General features: G+C 36.8%; 1 protein-coding gene across 1 annotated transcript in view; it reads right to left on the bottom strand.

Moving 5' to 3' along the window:
- The window catches only part of DNAH5 (dynein, axonemal, heavy chain 5), a 113,720-nt gene that overhangs the window by 89,484 nt on the left and 4,491 nt on the right, over positions 1–19,745 (bottom strand). Inside the window, exons 3-14 of the mRNA XM_010005105.1 lie at positions 18,545–18,629; positions 17,163–17,308; positions 15,340–15,561; positions 14,626–14,763; positions 11,666–11,842; positions 10,709–10,822; positions 8,731–8,838; positions 7,884–8,006; positions 6,491–6,706; positions 3,639–3,746; positions 2,833–2,918; positions 1,736–2,057 (exon numbers count right to left, since the gene is read on the bottom strand). Coding sequence (XP_010003407.1) covers positions 1,736–2,057; positions 2,833–2,918; positions 3,639–3,746; positions 6,491–6,706; positions 7,884–8,006; positions 8,731–8,838; positions 10,709–10,822; positions 11,666–11,842; positions 14,626–14,763; positions 15,340–15,561; positions 17,163–17,308; positions 18,545–18,629 — 1,845 coding nt within the window. The remainder of the gene's footprint in view (positions 1–1,735; positions 2,058–2,832; positions 2,919–3,638; positions 3,747–6,490; positions 6,707–7,883; positions 8,007–8,730; positions 8,839–10,708; positions 10,823–11,665; positions 11,843–14,625; positions 14,764–15,339; positions 15,562–17,162; positions 17,309–18,544; positions 18,630–19,745) is intronic.

The following is a 19,745-nucleotide window of genomic DNA, read 5'->3' as shown; positions in this document are numbered from 1 at the left end:
CTGATCTTTCTATTTTCCAGTTGTTCATTTGCTGACATAATTTTATTGTTCTTTATTGGCTTTTCAAATTTTGTGTATCACATTACATTAAGATGGAGCTTGTTTTTAAGCAATAGTTTAAAATCCCATTGATTTATTTTGGTGCACTTTTTTCTTATTCATGCAACAGACTGGAAATTTACACTCCCTTTCAGTCTCTAAAATATTGTTGACTATACTTACCATGACATTTTAAACAGCATTGTTCAACAGATCATCTAATCAAGTTTTGTCAGAGTTGTCATGCTCTGTCTACTAGCATCAATGTCACTCAGCAGAGCTGCCTTAAGTAAGAGCTGAATATTTTTTTCCTGCAAAATTCACCAGCAAATCTTACTGCACTCTTCTTTGGTCTTCAGGCTCATTATTCCCACTATCAATCTCTTGCTCTCCCATCTAAGTTTTCTTCCATGTAATTTTTGTTGTTAAGGTAACAAACTGGTAACAGAAATAAGGGGACCTTGAAGGCACAAATCTTACACTGCCATAGAATTATAGTAACTTTCACACTGTTTTATTATTCTAAGATGCCCAAGTTGAAAATCATTTGCTACAATGTAAAAATAATGGCTTTACATCTTGAACTATTAAAAAAGTGGATAAAAAGGTGGTCATCAAATAATGGCTTTACATCTTGAACTATTAAAAGAGTGGATAAAAAAGGTGGTCATCATTGAGTATTAAACAGGCAAAAGTGTGTGTGGATGGAATGTTTAGAAATACCAAAAAAGTGCCACTGAGCTTAACTATTTCCACTATATAGGAGAAAAACGGAAGCTACGCCCCACTTTTACTGCATTTGTATTCCCCACAGGACATTACCTCCCTCTCTTTTCTTTTGCTCAGTAGAGCAACGGCTCCACCTTGTGTTCTATGATGCTCCCGTCCACATCTGTCTGCAGTCTTACATCGAAAACAGAAGAGACTACCAAACAGTAGCTGTATTTTTTACCACATCGATCAGAAAAGGGCATTGATGATAAATTGGGTACAATTTTCATGTATTTTCAATGGCTGTGTGCTCATTTCAAAAACTTGAAATTGTGTTCAAATCCACTTCCCTTTGTTCCCACATAATGAGCATAAGGTTGGAGCAGGCTCAGGAAAGTTTACATTACTGCCAGTCACTGAATCACAGAATGGTAGGGGTTGGAAGGGACCTCTGGAAATCATCTAGTCCAACCGCCCTGCTAAAGAGTTCCAGATAGAGCAAATTGCACAGGATTGCATTGAGAGGAGACCTTGCAACCTCTCTGAGCAGCCTGTTCTGGTGCTCTGTCACCCTCAAAATAAAGCATCTTGTCACTGGACACTACAGGAAAGAGTCCAGCCCCATTCTCTCGCCCTTTAGATATTCATAAGCATTGATAAGGTCCCCTCTCAGTCTTCTCCTAAATGGCTCCTAAATTCAGCTACAGGCAGTACAGGCACTGTTTATTCATAGAAACACTTTCTTATAAAGTACCTTTTCTTACTTCCTCATCTCAGAGGCATCCTAAATCTACAGCTTAGCACACCTGACTACTGATATTAACCAGAGATTCCATCCACATTTCTGTAATCCAGTGCTTCATTGAGGCCTGAAACAACAGGAATCCAATCTGCTCTTTATAGCTAGATGTTATTAGTCTACCAACAAGAAAAATCCATCACGTTTCTTTTAAAGAAATGACGTAACCAAAATCGGGTGGTTTACCTGCTGAAGCCATCCCCTGTGGTAGATCACCTCAAACTCCATTAGAGTTCTTGCTACTTTGTTGTAGTTACGTATTACACTTTTGCCATCTGGTGTCTGCAAAACAGCTGGATGTTGCTGGAAGGACTCCATGGGCTCCTGGATCCTATGGAATAGGTGGCGTGCCCACAAGATTTTACCAGCTATTGGAGGCAGATTACGAGCCAGTGGAGGGTCCTGCTTCTGCCTGGTGTAGATCTCACAGACAGTTTCTATGTCATGACCATAGTTTTGTAGTATTTTCTGATACTTTTCATCAATGCCAAGATCTGGGATTTGCAATCTACTCAGAAAAATAATAATTTAAAAAACAATACTTCCATACTTCTGAAATTCTTTTTATACATTGTTTGAAAATACAGTCATTCTAGATTCCCTTGCATTCTTTAGAAAATAACCACTTTAGCAGCAGTTTTCACTAAAGCTTGAACAAATACTGTCACAACCTGATTCCCAGTAACCATCATTTAGACCAGATGATAAGTTTCCATCTAAGCATACACATTTTCTGTTATGTCAGTTTTCAAACACTGAGCTAAAATTATGTGCAGCAAATTTTAACCATTCCACCACTAGCCGTTTACTCCATTAAACAGAATATTGTAAGAAAACTGATGCAATAAAGACTGATGCTGCTTTTCAACAATGTGAATTTATCAAGACAAATTTCACTGTTTCCCAATACAAGCATTTCACTCTCTCCTAACTGCATTGTGGTAAAAAATTAATGTAATTGTTAAAGGTCAAAGCCAAGGCAAATACACTAACAGCCATCAAGGATTCCAGTACTTATGATAATTTTGAAAGATTAAGTTCAAAGTTCACTCATATTTTGGATCAGAAAATGCAGAATATGTTTTTTATTCAGCCATGTGGCTGACTAGACATACCATAACAGAGCTGAATTGTTGAGTGAGAGGAGGTTGAGTTGGTTTTCATTTGTATTTAAGGAGATGCCTCCTGCTGCCCTCCCCCCACTTCCCTCCCCTCCAAGTGCTATTTCCATTGCCTGGCAGAATTATAGCAACCTAGACTTCTAGAATTCTAGGACATAGTACCTTTCAAATTTCTTCAGTGTACTCAGTGCTCTTTCAGTGTTCAGAATATTTTCAGTGGTGACATCCATGAAAATCCTTAATTGATCCTGAAGAAGAGGAAATAATTCTATAGCAGAGAACTACGTCAGGTACACACCTCAAATATGCCACATATTATTTCACAGGATTTATCCTGCACTATATTAGAATATATTTTTAAATGTGAAATTAACCTCAATAAGTATCAATTTTTCATTTCTTCCTTCTGTCAAACAAAATACAACCAACTTTCAAGGCATTTTATTTCTGAGTTCTCTTTGTAGCTGTGCAACCAACAAAAGCTTTTGTACCCTCAAATATTCCACCTTGCTGAGAGCCCTCAAAGAATGCTCTTACATCTTTGGCAGTCAAAGTAAGCCAAGTATTTGTTTTATTTTTTTTCTTCTACAGATACCCTTTCTTTGCACCAACTTACGACTTCAGAATATGGAAAAGCTAATTATCTGACATGCTATGCTCTCATTCAGCCAATGAAATAATCCATTTTTGTGTTATTCCTGCTAGTATAAATTCCAAATAAATTAGAGTTATGAAAAATCCTTCTGTTGGAGGCCCTCAAGGCCCTTTCTGGCCTCTCCATGGAACTGATTTGAAAGTTAGATAATAAATGCAAGCTTTAAAGTGAAGATACAGTAGAATAATTTTTCAGTTTCAGAATACAAACATTGAGATTTGCATAATTTGTTTGGTGGTAACTCAGGCAAAGGTATTTTTCTTTTAATAAGGATCCATCTAAATTAAATTCTTATTTGAATCATAAAACCTACATGAAGATCATTCATCTCTTTGCAAAACTCTTCATAGTCTTGATCAAAATCAGTATTCCGCTGATCCAAGAAATCATAATGCCTTTTCTTCATGATGTCAACAATGTCCTAAGTAGTTTCACATTTAAAAAAAAATAAATAAATAAAATTACCAAAAAATTGTCTTATCAAAAAGACTTATCACACCACAATATTTAGCACACTGGGCTGTGCACATTCACGTTTTATCTTTGCAACTAGTTAACAGTGTTTCCTGAACAACGCAAGCAAACCACTTAAATTACACATTTGCAGGAAAACAGTTGGTGCAATGGCCATATGAATTTCATTTATACTACTTACTTCTATTTTAAGTCAATTAGAACTGATGGAAAATTCAGACTCTTGTCTTTCATCAAAAACATTTGCAACCTATTAAATATCCTCTCATGCAGAGGTTCATTATTTCTATTTTAACAGTTTAAAAAGTTCAACCTAGAAAAATATTTTCACATTAGTATTTTCCACATCTTTAAATTAACTGATTCCATAGAAAAACAGACTATTGAAAAGTCACAGTAAATGTGGCACAACACCAGCCTAGGACGACTTATTCCTGGCTTCTCTTACATAGCTGCTGTCCTCTCAAATGGAAGTACATCTTAATCAGCATCTCCCTTGAGCTGTACACACAAAAGATTTCTAATGAAGAACCACTGTTCAACATCCTAGCTGCAGTTGCTAGAGTACAGCTATGAAGCTCAACACATTTTCAGTACAGCAGACTTCCACCATTTTATTACAAGTCAACTCAACTGAACTTCATTTTGAACAGTTTTATTGCTTTCGTGTAAATAAAATTTAACCTTTTCCTCTAAACACTAACAAATCCACCTGGCAACCACATAAGAGGTAAAGCATAAAGAACCACAACATAGGTTCCTACTGTGAAAACGTTTCAAGTCATATAATCAGTCATATGACTATTGCTGTGGTCCATGTCAAATACTTCAGTACCTCAATTCTTGTCACTGTTAAAAAAGTACAATCACTTTCTGCCGTTTATGCATACTATCCAGAACCCTCCATGTACTGTTTTCTACCTAAGCATATATAATTCCCCCTCACTCCCCCAAAAATGAAATTAATTTTGCAGTAACTATGTCTCTTACTTTACGACTTGAATGCTGCAATGGATAATGCAGTATATGTGTCTAGAGTTTGCACACTGCATCACTGTTAGGGCTAAGGGTCCCAAGTGTCTTTTCAAACACCCCAAAAAAGTGAGATATCTGTGTTCTAGTCTACAAAACAGTACTTTCACACCATGACCTGAAAATTCCTAGCAACCTGAGTTGCTGAGAAGCCTGCTGGAACAGCTTTAGAGAGCAGCTCTCAGTAAAGAAACAAAAATTTAGAGCAGCCCATACCCATCCTGCCCATGTGGAATAGTCTGGGACCAAGTCATCCTTCTAGTTGTGCCCATGTTTCTTCTCAAAAGACTACAGAAGACAATAAAGGAGAAAACTAGCCACTGTGGAGGATGTCATCAAGGAAACAAAATCTTGGACTGTAAGAGGGAGTGAACTGAATGAAGATGGACCATGGAATGCTCACGGAATTTTACCCTATGGTTATTTACCTGAAGCAAAGTGATTTACTTGTGGCAAATAACAAAAAAAGCAAGAGGACAGAGTAAAGCAAATCAGACTGCCATAATTTGTCTGTACAGCCACTGTTTCACATGGTCTCTAAAAGAAGTCTACAAACTCCACACATTGAATACTTCTGATTTATTTAAATATTTAAGAGTACCAGAACTACAACACTGCATTAAGAAAGATATACAATATGGTAAGTTAACTCAGACTCAGGAAAAGCAGGGAAGACTCTGTTTGCTATACAAGAAATTTAATCTCAAATGGAATGAAAATAACATGATTTTGCACATTTATAGTCTTGGAAGAGCTCCTTGTTGTTCAAGTCTCACTCCTGTTAAATAAAGGGACTGGGGAAGAAGCCTGAATAGTAATACTAACAAGCAAAGGAATTTCACTGTAACAAAAGAAAAAGCCTAACTTGGAGAGCTTTCCAGAGCAAGCCACCTAGAGTAATTTCTTCCCTCCCTCACTGCAAAGGTAGCCATCTGTGAATTAACTCTTAATTACCTCATAAAACGCACAGCTGTTAATTGTACAGGTTTTAGTAAACCTAATAATCTCTTTTGCTGTAACAAAATTCACTGTTTCCTTAATGAAAAAAAGTACATCTGAAAGTCCACATTTTTTGAGGGCTTTGGTTTGGTTGTCTGTTTTTTTTAATTACTTATATCAAGAAATTGAAGTTATATTTGTTTGTATTTATGCAACATGGAACTGGATCTGGGGTTTGTTTCACTCCAAGTTGCAAGGAAAATGTGACTGAAACATCAACCACCATGGCAATGGACTCAGCCTCTGTGGCAGCCACTGATCAGGTATCCCTTGAATAATGGGCAAGAGATTATAACAGTCTGCAATTTTAGTCACACTTTCAGAGCTAACAAAACATTGTAAAGACAGAAAGGTTGCACTCTTCCTTTTTTCTCATTATTATAACACAAAACCATGATCCCACTACAAAGTCCTCCCATTTTGTTGCTTTTTTTCAATCAGCTTTGATTTTAACATACCTCTTTCACATGTTGATGTGCCCCTTTCCATCTTGTCTGCTTGTTTCCCAGCAGTCACATATTTGCATTGCTATCACCGAGTAATTTTAGCACAACTTACAGAGTTAATTTTTCTCTTGATGAACACTTGTCTAATTTGCATAACTGTTTATTGTTTAAGGTTCAAGTCAGACTGACAGGATATGCAAAATTTACTGTGTACCTCATATTTTGTGATCATTCCTTCCAGTCCCTCTATCTTAGACTCCCGTAGAACTGAGTAGGTTTTCACAGTATTGAAAACATCCATTATCTTTACCAGGCGTCGATGAAAAGTTTCAAATTTTCCGAAGATATACACCTCACTAAAATCAAACTGTCTTTCAGCTGGATTTTGTTTCAATTTCTCTTTTATCTTGTGAAAGCAATTTTGATACACCTAAAAACAAAGACGAATTTAAAACAAGAATATCAAGCATATAATAAAAGGCATTGTAATCATAGAACAAAATTTATGCAGACAGTAACATAATTTGTCTCTGAAGTCTAACCCCACAATGACACTGCAGGATCACACATTTAATTAAATTAATCAACTGCACAAATATGTATTTGTATATCCCATCCTTAACTAGTGTGAAATTCTGTTCCCCTCAATTTATAGTGGGGCTTTATATGTTTACTGAATTTTATTACTCGACATGTTTACCAAATATCCAAGATTGCAACCCACATTTCAATTTTCAGGGACTAAAAATAATTATTGTGTACTGAGCAGTTTTATTGAATAACAATATTTCAAATTTTTCAAAATCACCTTTCAGAATAAACAGCCTTCTGAAGCTAGAATGGTGTTCCATAGAAGCTTCCAGTTCTCATTCTGCTTTCTTAACTGGGCACAAATCTTACTCTAAATTTGTTAAAATTAAATTATTGAAAAGTCAGATTACACAGTCAACTGATTTTATTGAATAGGTTTATTTCAAGAGTAGTTCTCTTTAAAATACAATGTTCATTATTTTTTAATACATATATGTATGAGTAAACCCACTTGGAAATATAAATACAAAACACTCAGTGTTTCCTAAGTTCTTAGTGATTCAAATTTTAAGTTTTAATCTATTGATTTTCTGAAAGTTTTTTGAACCAGTAAGACTCAAATAAAAAACTTACCATTCAACATATTTTAATGCAGCAACTGAATAATTTTCTATATCTTTACAGAAATATACAAATTTACCACTCATTCCTAATATAAAGACATCATATAAATTTACACTAATTCATGCTACAACCAAACAAGATTTGCTGCTTCAGAAGGTGTCAGGATAAAGTTCTGGTCTTCCATGCACGTACTATTAGGGAATCAAAAATAATAACAAAGAAAAAATATTAACCTTCTAATAGCTACAGGGGAGGTTATCAAAAAGATAAGAGCTAGGCTTTTCACAATAATACACAGAGGCCTATGCAATGGACATAAAATGAAGCTGAAGATGTTCTGACTGGATGTAACCATAACATCTTTTGCGCTAAGAAGAGTCAGTGAAAGAGCTTAACCATGCCCTTCTAAAACTCAGCTTATATACTGTTTTCCACATACTCTTCCCACCTACCTGTTTAAGTCTAATGGCTGCTTGTAGCTTTTCCATAACTCCCTCCTGAGGTTGATTCCAGATGGTGGCTGTATTGTTGTTTGTAATGTAAGATTTACATGCTGTTATCATCTGGTTGGTCACCTAAAAGCAGTTTTAACCTTGTGAAAAAAATATTTCAAGACAAGCAGATCTTGCCTTCCTTCTAATCTCATTCCATACCTGACTCCACCAGCCTAAAGCCTGAAAACAGCAACACCAAACACCAGCCACACAGACAGACTGTTCCTTGCAATATCCAACTATCAGACCATTACACTACCAAAATGTTGTTGATTAACTATGTTCATCATAAACCTAAACACTTTATACTAACCTTGAAATGACACTGAGGACTACAAAGTCATAAGACTTTGGCAATTTGGAAAGCAAAGGTAAAATCAAGGGCCCATGAAACTATGTTCATTAAAAAATAGATCTTTCATTCTAAATCCATTTCCTTCTTTATGCAAATATAGGGAGGCTTAAGGGCTATATAAATTTAATAGAATTGGTTCTACAAATAACAGTTCACCACAGATTAAACTCATTGTAATAAAAAGTTCCTTGATCTGTTCACATCAGGGTTGAGATTAGCCCTGATCTTCAAGAAGTCTGAAAAAAACTTTTACATCTCCAAATTACAGACAGTAAGTTCTAACTGAGAAGTAGTTTTATCAATATTTCAAATTCTCTATCCATTCAAAAAGCAGCATTAAATTGACAAAAAATGCTGCCTCTTCAATCACTTGGTCCCTTTGTGTTTTCTGCCTCTCATTCAAGCAACAAAAAAATCCATTAAAATTTCCTTTCATGCTGTAGCACCAACCTTCACAAACAGCGAGGATATCTTTTCAGATGTGTTATAATACTGAGAGATACTCTGAATCATTTTAATTGCATTTAGGAGTCCCGGAATAGCATCCACCATGGACACCTGGAAAGAAAACCACAGTGCTCAATACTTCCATGACTATACACTAGACTGACATCTAATTAGAGAATTCAGGACCATTATCAACATGGCCCTTCTAATGTTTCTGTCCAGTTTCCCTGGGCTTCTCCCACAGGGCTGCCTGTCCTACTTCACTCTCCAAGCTCTACAGCTCAGTTCTGGGGAAATATTTTCACTAGAGTCTTTGCTGGAAGAATTCTGGTCAGCGAGTGACATTTCATAGAGACAAAAGCCTCCTCAGAAGTACCACGTATTTTAGCAAAAGGTACATTTGCACACTTTTCTGCTAAACCTGACGTAAGGCCGCATACAAAGAGAGTCCAAAAACGTTCATACCTCTCGTTTGAATAAAGGATCTAAGAACAAGTTTTCTATGGTACTGGCATTTAGATCACAAAATCATTATATACAATAGATGAAGTGCTTGGGAGGAGATGATGTCCATTCTCTGGGGCGCAGGTGCCCTGATGCCACAGGCGGCTCCCGCCGCTCCAGCCGCCCCAGCCCCGGCGCGGGCCCGAAAGGGCAAAACGCTGCCCGGCAGCCAGGGCTGAGGGGAACAGGGAGGAACAGCCCTGCCAGCCCCCGGGGGAGAGCGGGAGGAGCGAGGAGGGGCCGCGGGTGCCCCTGCAGACATGGCCCTGGAGAGACCCCGGTGGGGCAGGTGTTTCCCTGGGAAGGTCCTGGGAAGGCTCTGGGCTGGAGCAGAGAAAAGCATAAGAAGGATGAGCATCAGAGAGGAGCTGTTACAGACTGACAGCAGCCTACCATTCCCATGCCCAACCCCTTGCACCACTTGGCTAGAGAAGCTGGGAGAAAATGGGTGAAGCTGAGCCTGGGAAGAAGGGGCGTGGTGGGGAGATGTGGCTTTAATTTTTGTTTTTGTTTCTCATTACCCAAATTTATTTTCACTGTCAATAAATTAAGCTACTTTTCTCCAAGTCAAGTCCATTTTACCCATGATTATAACAGTAAGTGATCTCCCAGTCTTAAAAATCTATGAGCTTTTTCATCCTATATTCTCCTCCCATCCTGTTGAGGAGGGGGAGTAAGAGGGCTTGGTCCATTGCCAAGGTTAACCACCATACCCACAGTTATTCTCCACACCCTATACAGTTTTCAGTAGGTCTTGTGTAAAAGAGAAATGCCTTTTCCTAAATACTCTGAAGAGAAGCATGATTTCAAAAGGCCATCAGTTCTGACTTCAGCACATGAATGGGCCAGGCAAAGATTTTTTCAGACAGCTCCTTCTCATGTCTGAATCTCCAAAGCAATGACAGTTTCCCTCTAGTGACAATCTGATTCTCAACATTTTATACCTAAGTATCAGTAAGGGAAAGGTTCACACTCCATGCCTCAATGGCTTCCATCCTAAGTGCTACAACCTTTTGTTCCCTACTATTGACAACTTAATGTCTACATAATCGTATTTGTTTTCCAAGCTGAAAATTGCCTTAAAGATGTTACACTAAGCATGACCTGGCCACCACCACAAAGACAAAAGCCCTGCTGAGCACCAGGTTCACTTTCACACAGCCCCACTTTTTTTTATTTATTTATTTATTTATTTATTTATTTTTATTGCAAAGACCTCAGTTCCTCCTATAGCACAGATTCCAGTTTCATCAGACCAAATTCTTCACAGATAGCCCAGCAAGAAAATAACCAGTACTTTACTCTGTAGACAGAAATTCCCACTAGGCCACTTTTAGCATAACCGAACGAAGTCTTAGACTGGAGATGAGTACCTAAAATGCTATCTATGTAATTTCCAAATTGATCCTACAAAATAAATTTATTTTAGATGTCTCAAGCTGCCTCAATTTCTTAAGAATTTAAAAGTTCTGCTTACAGGATCACTATTGTATAATGGGTCATAATATTTTTCCAGAGAATAAAGATACTTCGTGTTATCTTTAGCTTCATTAGCTGCATCTGTAATGCGAATATCCAACACTCGCCAGTTCTAAGAGAAAGGTGGAAAGAAAAAAAAAATACATAACCACACATTTCCAACAATGTTTTGTCTAAAACATTTTGAGATCATCCTGTTTTGTTATTACTCTTTAAACACCTTAGAGAGCACATATCTATTACTTCAGAGCTAGTTATGTTTCCCTGAAAAGAGGAAAGGGCCCTTGTTTTGCATCAATAACTTGTCTGTGAACATACAGTGACTTTAGACTACTCAGCTCAACAAGTTACGTCAGTAGTAGTGTCAAGTAAAGCTGATGTAAAACACATAGACATTATCTGTTAATTATTTCTCCTTGATGGACTGATGAATATATAAGCAGGTATTTGCTTCACATTTCTCATTTTGATGAGCCAATACTTTTCATTTTTTTCATTTATTTTTCTGTTAGGGATGGATTTTTAACTTTATTCTGTCAATGTGAGAAGTTAAGACACTGCAAGCAGTTTTGACAGACCCTGTAACAACATGAGAAAGATGTTTAAAAAAAGGGTTTCTTCATTTTCTTTTCATTCACTATGCAGTTCATTAATTTGATTTTCTGATTTAACTGTCTACTTTTCAAAGGTTTATAAGTATTTATTTCTGTTGAGCCATGTGGAAGCAATACATTATCAGACTTTAAACAAAGGCAGATTCCCAGTCTTTTCCAATAAATGAAAATAGATTTAAACTGTGCCTGCTCAAGGTGAGGAATAGGGAAGGACAAAGACAATGAAAGTCAAAGACACTTCACTATTTTTCCCATCAGCCATGTTACATACATGAACAAAACTAACTAGGGTATACAGAGCATTTCTAGACTTTACATCCATCATAATTCAAAATAGAAACCTTCAGTAGTTTGGATTTAGCAGCAGTGAGTACTCCAAGTACTGCCTTCACATCTGGACTCTTCAGCTGGTCTGTAAGGTAGTTGAATTTAAACAATTTCTTTCTCCAGTAATCAAGCTCTGCTCGTGGCCCAAGGTCATCAGCTTCCTTTCTCAACTGGTCGTTTTCTGCAAGAACCTTTTATCACACAGTATTATCAGTGACTGATGCTAATATCTTTATCCTCTTGGACAGCATGGATTAATTCATAATTTAGCACTCAGTATTAACCTCCGGGGATAAATTAGGTATCTCAGCCCTACCTCAGGTAAGAGATTTTCATTTTCCTTGGCCTTTTAAGTTCTGCATTAAAGAAGGAATAGTGTCTCAAAAGTGCTGTTACAGACAATTACATTTTCTGTAAATAACCTGCAAAGCATGTTTCAAAGTACACTTTTGACCGCTGAGAGTAGTGTTCACTGAATTATTGTGTTGCTTTTGTTTTCATTAAACCCACTAGGAACCACAAACTGTTTTGTACCTTGATTTCTTGGCTAAGCTGAATCTTTTGCAGCAGTTTGTTACAAGAGGTGGAGATGTTTATCTTGGTAACTATGATATAAGCACAGACAGAATACTTTCCATAACACAAAAAGGACACATGCAGCTCAGAGTTAACATTGAGGTAAGAACAGGAAGAAGCATATTTACTTTGATCTGTGATCCAATTACCATCAACCAGCTATTTAAGAATATTTTGAAGTTATGATTGTTCTAGTTTGCCTCACATTTTTTTAGTAAGCATAATATTCACTGAAAGTTTTTAATAGCCGCAATATATTTTACCTGATATTTAACAACACTTCAGGCACAACAAATGGAAGAAGGGATTGCAGATCTCTAATAATACTAAATCTGAAAGCCTGCATCACAAATGTAATTAATGAATTCTAAAAATATTAACAACTTTGAAATTGTAAAATGGTTCCTTTTACTATTTTGAAATGCATCATTCAAGTGTTTGAGGTTTAAGGTGGATTAAAGGTGCACTTCAAACTACTTTGGGGTCTCTCATCTACTTAGTGGGTTCAGTGTTTTTCTCTGAGCTGGGTAACATGAATTGAAATAATTTCTGTCCACATCTTTAAATTTCCTGTACAAAGCAAAGGGAGACTGGAGAAGTTCAAATGGAAAAGAAAATCACGGAAGGTTACTGAATTTAAAAAATCCAGCTTACAAAATCTTAGAATTACAAATTCTTGGAGTCTGGGAGAATACTGACAGGGAGTACTGCTATCAACTTACTCTTCTTTGATACTCTTCCCCAGCATCTACTTTTGCCTCTTTTCAGAGAGCTGTCTTGAATTTAAAAGGATCTTTAATCTAAACAAGTAATGGTGGGCTTTGTGATAATTAGTTTATAAAGGATAAAGCCACATTCCTAAAGTCATGGTTCTCCTCAACTCCCTTGGAGAACCAGGTGATGTGGAGACAGAATTATTATGTAACAGTAAGCTAAGGTAATAAAATGTCCTCATGAACCTTGTCACTTGTTAAGGATTTCCTCACCTAAAAAGCAAAAAATAGCTATGAAAACTTGAGTCAAAAATAATGCTTCCAATTCCTCATACAATAGAGAAGAATAATTTAATGTCAACTCAAACCATGGCTCCCTTCTTGCTCCATTTTATGAGTAATTCTAAAATTCTCAGGCTTGCTATTAAAATCTGTAAACCTATAATGCAAATATACTTAACGATCCTTCTTTCACACACACACAAAAAAAAAAGACCCCAGACAACTAGAATCACTCAGTGACAAATAAGTTCATTAGACTAAAGATCTTCCTTGCCTTGCTAAAGTAATGATCGCAAATGCTGTAATGACTTCTTTTCTTCCCCCCACTATTTGGCAATAGGTGAGTATCAGAAGAACATCGTGTAAACCCTTCAGAACGGGGAACTCTCCCTAGCCACCTCTCCTCAGGACAACCCTCTGCAGGGTCGCAGATGCTGCCAGCCCACCCTCCCAGCCTCACAGCACCATGCGACATGGAGGACCAGTGGCGTCTGCTGACCCAGATGCTGCTGTGTCTCAGAGAGCTGGCTGCTTAGAAATGGCTGTGGAGAGTTGTACTAGACCCTAAATCTTTTGTGCAATTAATAGCATTCTCCCTGCTGGTTTCAGCTCATACATTAATAAATTAAAGAGGTTAGGGATTTTTTTTTTCTTCCTTTTAAGTTTTACAGATCTTCATAAAGAAGATTGTTTCATGGATCCAATTTCTTATTTTACAAACAAACACATTTCTCTGACAAAATCTTAGAAATAATTTCTGCAGGCAGAACAGAGAATAAGGTAACACGTAGATTTCATTTTTCTGAGATTAGAAGTTATTCATGCTGTCTTCTTCTTTAATGTCTACCTGTACAAACATTATAGAACTTGTTTTCTTGAGGCTTCTGTGCTTTACCTTGGATTGCTTTTCAGATAAACCACAAGAACCTGATATTTATTTCATGCAATAATGCAGTTGTTAGTTTGATTTCTTTCTGAAAAGTACCTGAAGATCTATGCTATAAAGTCTGGAAAGGTTCTGCTTATGAGATTTAAAAAATTACAGTTGCTAATCTCTTCTGTATTTATAAATTTTGTCTGCACTTAAAACAAATGCACTGACTTTACCATACTTCTAAGCACATGAAGAGGTTTCATCAGTCCAATGTTTTCTCTTTAAGATGAGGTGATTCTCAAAAACAGCAAACTAATCTTCCAAATACATTTGTATGTCCCATTGACTAGTACATGGAAAAAGCTCTCTAATATTCTCATTGGAAAGTAAATGCACACAAAACATGCCAACGCTACTTTAAAATACAGGGATTGATCACATCTAACTTTACAGAAAGGTAGATGTATGCCAACTGGATTAAGCTCATCATCTGGCAATATGCAGATATTACATGTGTTCAGTGTATCACCTGTTCAATTTGTTTGGTCCATCCTTTCACGCAGACTTCTATTCTTTCAAGAGCATCTGTGCTGTTAGCAGCCATCAGGTAATCTGAAGGCCCTCTTAAAGTTTTCAGATCATATGTTTCACATTTCTTCAGATTGATCTAAAACAGAAGTTTTAAAAAAAAAGCCCTGAAATGTTGAAATATTCATGACAAATAATCCAGGAACTTTAAAAAGCAACTGGTTTCCCCACTTGGTTTATTTCATTTCATATTCCCACTCCAGTTTAAATTAAATTGGTTTGCTAAAACTGAATTCCAGAATCTGGAAAATTCACCAGCCTGGCAGCTGTGTTCTCAGCCTTTGTGAAGGGAAGGATGCAAATGGGAACTAACAGTTAAAGCTAACTGCTTGCAGCATTTTAATCATTCTTGGTTTAAGAATGGCCACAGCCACTGAGCAGTCAAGAAGTTAATAGCTCAAAAGAACGGACACCAAAAGAAACAACAGCAAAAGTAGCTGCAGAATTGCTAAAGCCACAACCTTTCAGAAACATTAAAGCCACAGATCAATGTATAACAAGTTACTAAGACAAAAAACAATAGTGGTTTTTTTCCCTCCATCTTAACAAAAGCAATTTTTAAAGAGCATTCTACAACAGCAGCTACTTCAAAAGCTCCAAACCAAGAGACATTCTACAGCTAACTCAATTCCTAGTTGCCATGTGAACATATTACCTTCTCCAACAGACTTTCCTGTGTTCCTGATAGCACACTAACAAAAGCTTCAAGGAAACAAATGAAGCCCTGTTTAACACTGGAAGCTTGCTGAGGGTCACCCAGCTCAACCCAGCCTTGGTCCATAGCCTGTAAGGCTGGAATGAAGATTTCTGATATCAGCTGCTCAACACTCTTTAGCAAGCCATCTCGGACTACATTCATCATATTGAAATATACTTCCTGTAAAAGAAACACAATTTAAGAAAACAAAATGTTGCATAAACTAGAAAACAAAATAGTGATGTTTATTCCAGTCCTATTGCCTTGAGTATCATAAAAATTACCAGTGTATACAAGTGCTGCTCGAGCAATGACAGCACAATTCTTGCTAACAGGGGTTGCAAGATTTACACAAAATCACAGTTTGATATAAAAAACTGTCAAAACTAAGACCTGAAAACACTTCTGAAATACAATGACAGTATAAGAGACCTCTGTTTATACAGTTAATTTATATGGGTGAATTAAAGGATTCCAGCCTGCCACTTCTAAAGATATCGAATGTATTTTAAATAGATTAATGTGTGTGTATATATATACATATATATTTATATATATATGCAAAGATCAATGCACTTTAAAGGTTTATATACCAAAAGAATTACGAGTTTGCAGTTGCCCAAAGATTTTGATCCATGAGAAATACCTCTATCCAGTTTGAGAGAGAACAATTAATGGAACATCTGCTTTTTTAGACATTCTGAAAAAGACTCTGAGGACTTCTAAGATAAATTGCATTAATCTGCCAGCCATTTTTTGCTTCATTAGAATGTACTGCAATATTTTTTTTTCAGCAATGTAATTTAAAACCAAACAGCTTGTATTTAAATATCATATATTAGATGTGTCTTTTGACATATTTTACATATTTTTACTTTTCAACTTGTCTCTCCTACTTTTAAGGTTTTATCTACTATGTGCAAATGCAGTATCATTACTGGTAAAGAACTCCACACATCTTTCAACTGCAATTACAAGCTTGCAAGCTTTATTAATAAGTAAAATAACTTCAAATGTTAAATAGTATATAATTTACTAAAATCTAAGCCAGAGCAGTCAAATTCATTTAAAAAACAAAAAAAAACAAAAACCAAACAGATTAAGCATAAAACTTTAAAGCATATACCTGTTGAAATCAAATAATAACCTGGTGATGACAGCCTAGAAGAAGATAAAACTTGCAGGCTTAGGATTTGTACTTGAAAGTTCTCATTTTGAATCATATAGAAAGTTTTCCACAACCCTAAATTCTCATTCTTATTTTATAACTCTGATTAGTTTGTCTACAACTATAAGATTACCTACACTTTCCTCTGTGCTCCTCACTTCTGGAGCACTTGATCCAGCTTTGTTCACTTCATATTGTCATAGTTCTAAGGAGTCTTTCACCACTAAAACTTCTTTATATATAATTTGCATATACACTTTCAAAAATAAACCCATTTTTGTTCATTTTTTTAACAGCTTTGCTACCACTTATTGAAATCTAACAGCTTATTATTTAGGTATTGAATAATTACTTTTTTCTATTCTGGATTGTCATAATTTTTCTTCCTTAGTATCATTTCTTCATAGCAATGATACACTTCAAGTTGCTGCAGCTAGACAGTGTTGTTTTTAACATTCTCCTCCTTTTTGTCCTGTTTCATTCAGCCAAACTGTGTCCTTATGCTTTATTCCTCCATGTCAAAGGCTGTCAGGCTGAGAGCAAACACCCCAAGATGTAATGGATTTAAAAAAAAATATATTATGTACAGCAACCAGCAGTGTCTGATTCTTACCTGATAGATATTCTCAGTTGTGATGGGTTTCAAAATACTAGACCTAATGAAGAAAATGCATACACCAGTTAAAGCAACTTCTTTTCCATCTGTCAGAAATACTTTAGATTTCTTCTTCTTTGTCAAATGAGAGTTCATTCCTGTTCCTGGAAGATCAAAGTCCTCTACAGATTTAGAAAAAAAAAAAATAATTAAAAACATTAATTTTTTATTCAAATAAGAGCTTTCTAAACTAACAGTTCAGTCACCATTTGTGTATCTTCCACATCCAGTCCCCTGGAGCCACCCCATGGGATATTCCACAGGCAGTAGGCAGCATTCGGAGTCCTCACAGCACAGTAAGAACTATTTCATCTAGTTTTGCCATTCTCATATCAAATTCAATTAATTTATTTGTTTTCTATTCATTCTAAGCAAAGGTTAAGGCTCAAAATCCTCTTGTGTTCTATCATGCAGTTATAGATAATGCTCTAATGGTTATAATTAATTAAATAAATAAATAACTTTTTTTTTTTAAATAACAACACAAACCACAGCAAATGCAGTTTGCCTCAAAGGTATTATCAGTCTTTACCATCAGATAATATCTTATTTTTTATTTTCTTTATTCCTCTAACGTATATATTTAAAAAGACATTCATACAGCTACACACAGAAGTATTTATGAGGCTTTTCTTGTACCTTCAGGGTAAACAAGTGGGGTGAACTCCCACAAACCAGTCACAGGGGCTTGGATGCCATATCACACCCGGCTAGTCTCAATGGTAGCAGCACTTGAGGCTCTGGGACAGAAGCCACATGCAAAGGGAGGACATCCTTGTCACAGGGGTCCTGGGCTGCCTCCAAGGTAAGTGAGAAAAAGGCTTCTTTCAGAAGTTTGGTAACATGGGGGCACTTGGGAAAGGAAAGGGATTTGAGCATTTCTGGGATAATGGCCCTGCTGCCCATCATGCAGGGCTCCTGGGGCTGTTTGTCACGTAACAGGGCCACCTGGACAGATGGTCATGTGCTGAGAAATGTGGAGGGCTTCTAGGGCAGACTGGAGGCACAATTGGAGGGGAGAGGGCAGAGCACCTGTCACTGATCATGTTGTGTGAAAGCCATCTTTTTACTATCAAAAATCATTTCCCACTCCCCCAGGAAAGAGTTGATGGGCTCACAAGGAAGTACCTTACTGCTGCATACTAGCAACTTGCAGAAGTGCACTAACAAGCTTCAGCAGTTTCATCTATTGCCATTTCATGAGCAAGGATTGATGTCCCAGTATGACCAAATTTGACTTGCTTTAAGCTCCAGTTCATAAGAACTTTACTATTTGCTTTTTCCTTACACACTTGGTCAGCATACCTATAACATATTGCAGGAAACCTTTGTTTCTTTACCTGTATCCATTGTCTCCACATCTTGATAGTAGAACATCAGATGATGAAGACCTCCAGGGGCCAGGAATTTGTCAATGTGCTCTATCTGTTTGAGATCATGCTGAGGTCATTACACATGGCATATTCACCATCAAAAGTTTAACTTGTTCAGATTTTTAACATAAAGGGCTGACAAACACTCATCGCATTATTATTGTTCAATAATAAAGCTATAGCAGGCCCTACTACTACCCCCCACAAAACGACTGAGTTACCTCGTCCTTTAGCAGCACACACATATTTAATTGAATCATTTACAATTTTCCATGCTGAACACAAGTGAATCTAGCCAGGTCACGTTTCAGTTTACTGAAACCATTTACTCTACATGCCGTGTAATGTCTCTCAAACTGAGGGCACAGGGCTTTTCTTCATTTACTGAAGTGCAGCAGCACCTCATTGGAGTCACTCACCCATGTTTTTCTTAGTGCCATTCAGCTAAATAGCTGAAAGCACAAAACACACAGCTGCAATCATTCCATATCCTAGCAACAGCGGAAGCCTTTATTTATTTGTATTTTAAGCATGAGGACAGTTTCGCTGTTCTCCATCTATTCAAGGCTGCCACCAAGCATCCTTGAACCAAGTATTGGTAGTGGAGTCCAGGAATCTCATGTATAGGCCATAGAGGCTCAGGAAGAAAGTTAATTGCTTGATGCTAGTGTGCTGATCAGTGTTTCAGCACTTGGAAGTCTGGCACAATACATTTTTCTAGATCTAGGAGTCATTGTTTCATATAGCCCTTAACTACATAGCAATCTTGAAGCAGAAAAGGCTTCTACTTGGCTAAGTTCTTCTTCAGAAACATTTGCTGATACCTTTCGTGCTTCCTAGCGCAGGAAAAAGGCTGAGATCATCAGCAACAGTAAGAAAGTTGCATTTATCACTCTTCCATTAATCATGGGCCTCAGTTACACCAAAATCATAAACTGCTATTTCAGAAAATCTCAGATGAGATTTCTCTTTCCAAGTATAACAGCTGCCAATTTTTTTTTCATCTGATAATTCTTCTCAGGTATCATAGTTTGCCAAGAAATCCATGTAGAGATAGAACTCACAAAGGCTGAAACTAGTTCTGCTTTTTAACTTGTGCAACCATGTTCTGCACACCTTATTTTCCTGTATCACATGGAATCACAGAAATGTTGGAAGGTACCTCTGG

This window comes from Chaetura pelagica, unplaced genomic scaffold, assembly GCF_000747805.2.
Source record: "Chaetura pelagica isolate M959 unplaced genomic scaffold, ChaPel_1.0 scaffold219, whole genome shotgun sequence".
In the NCBI taxonomy this organism is placed as follows: domain Eukaryota; kingdom Metazoa; phylum Chordata; class Aves; order Apodiformes; family Apodidae; genus Chaetura; species Chaetura pelagica.
This window is presented reverse-complemented; position numbering and strand designations above follow the sequence as displayed.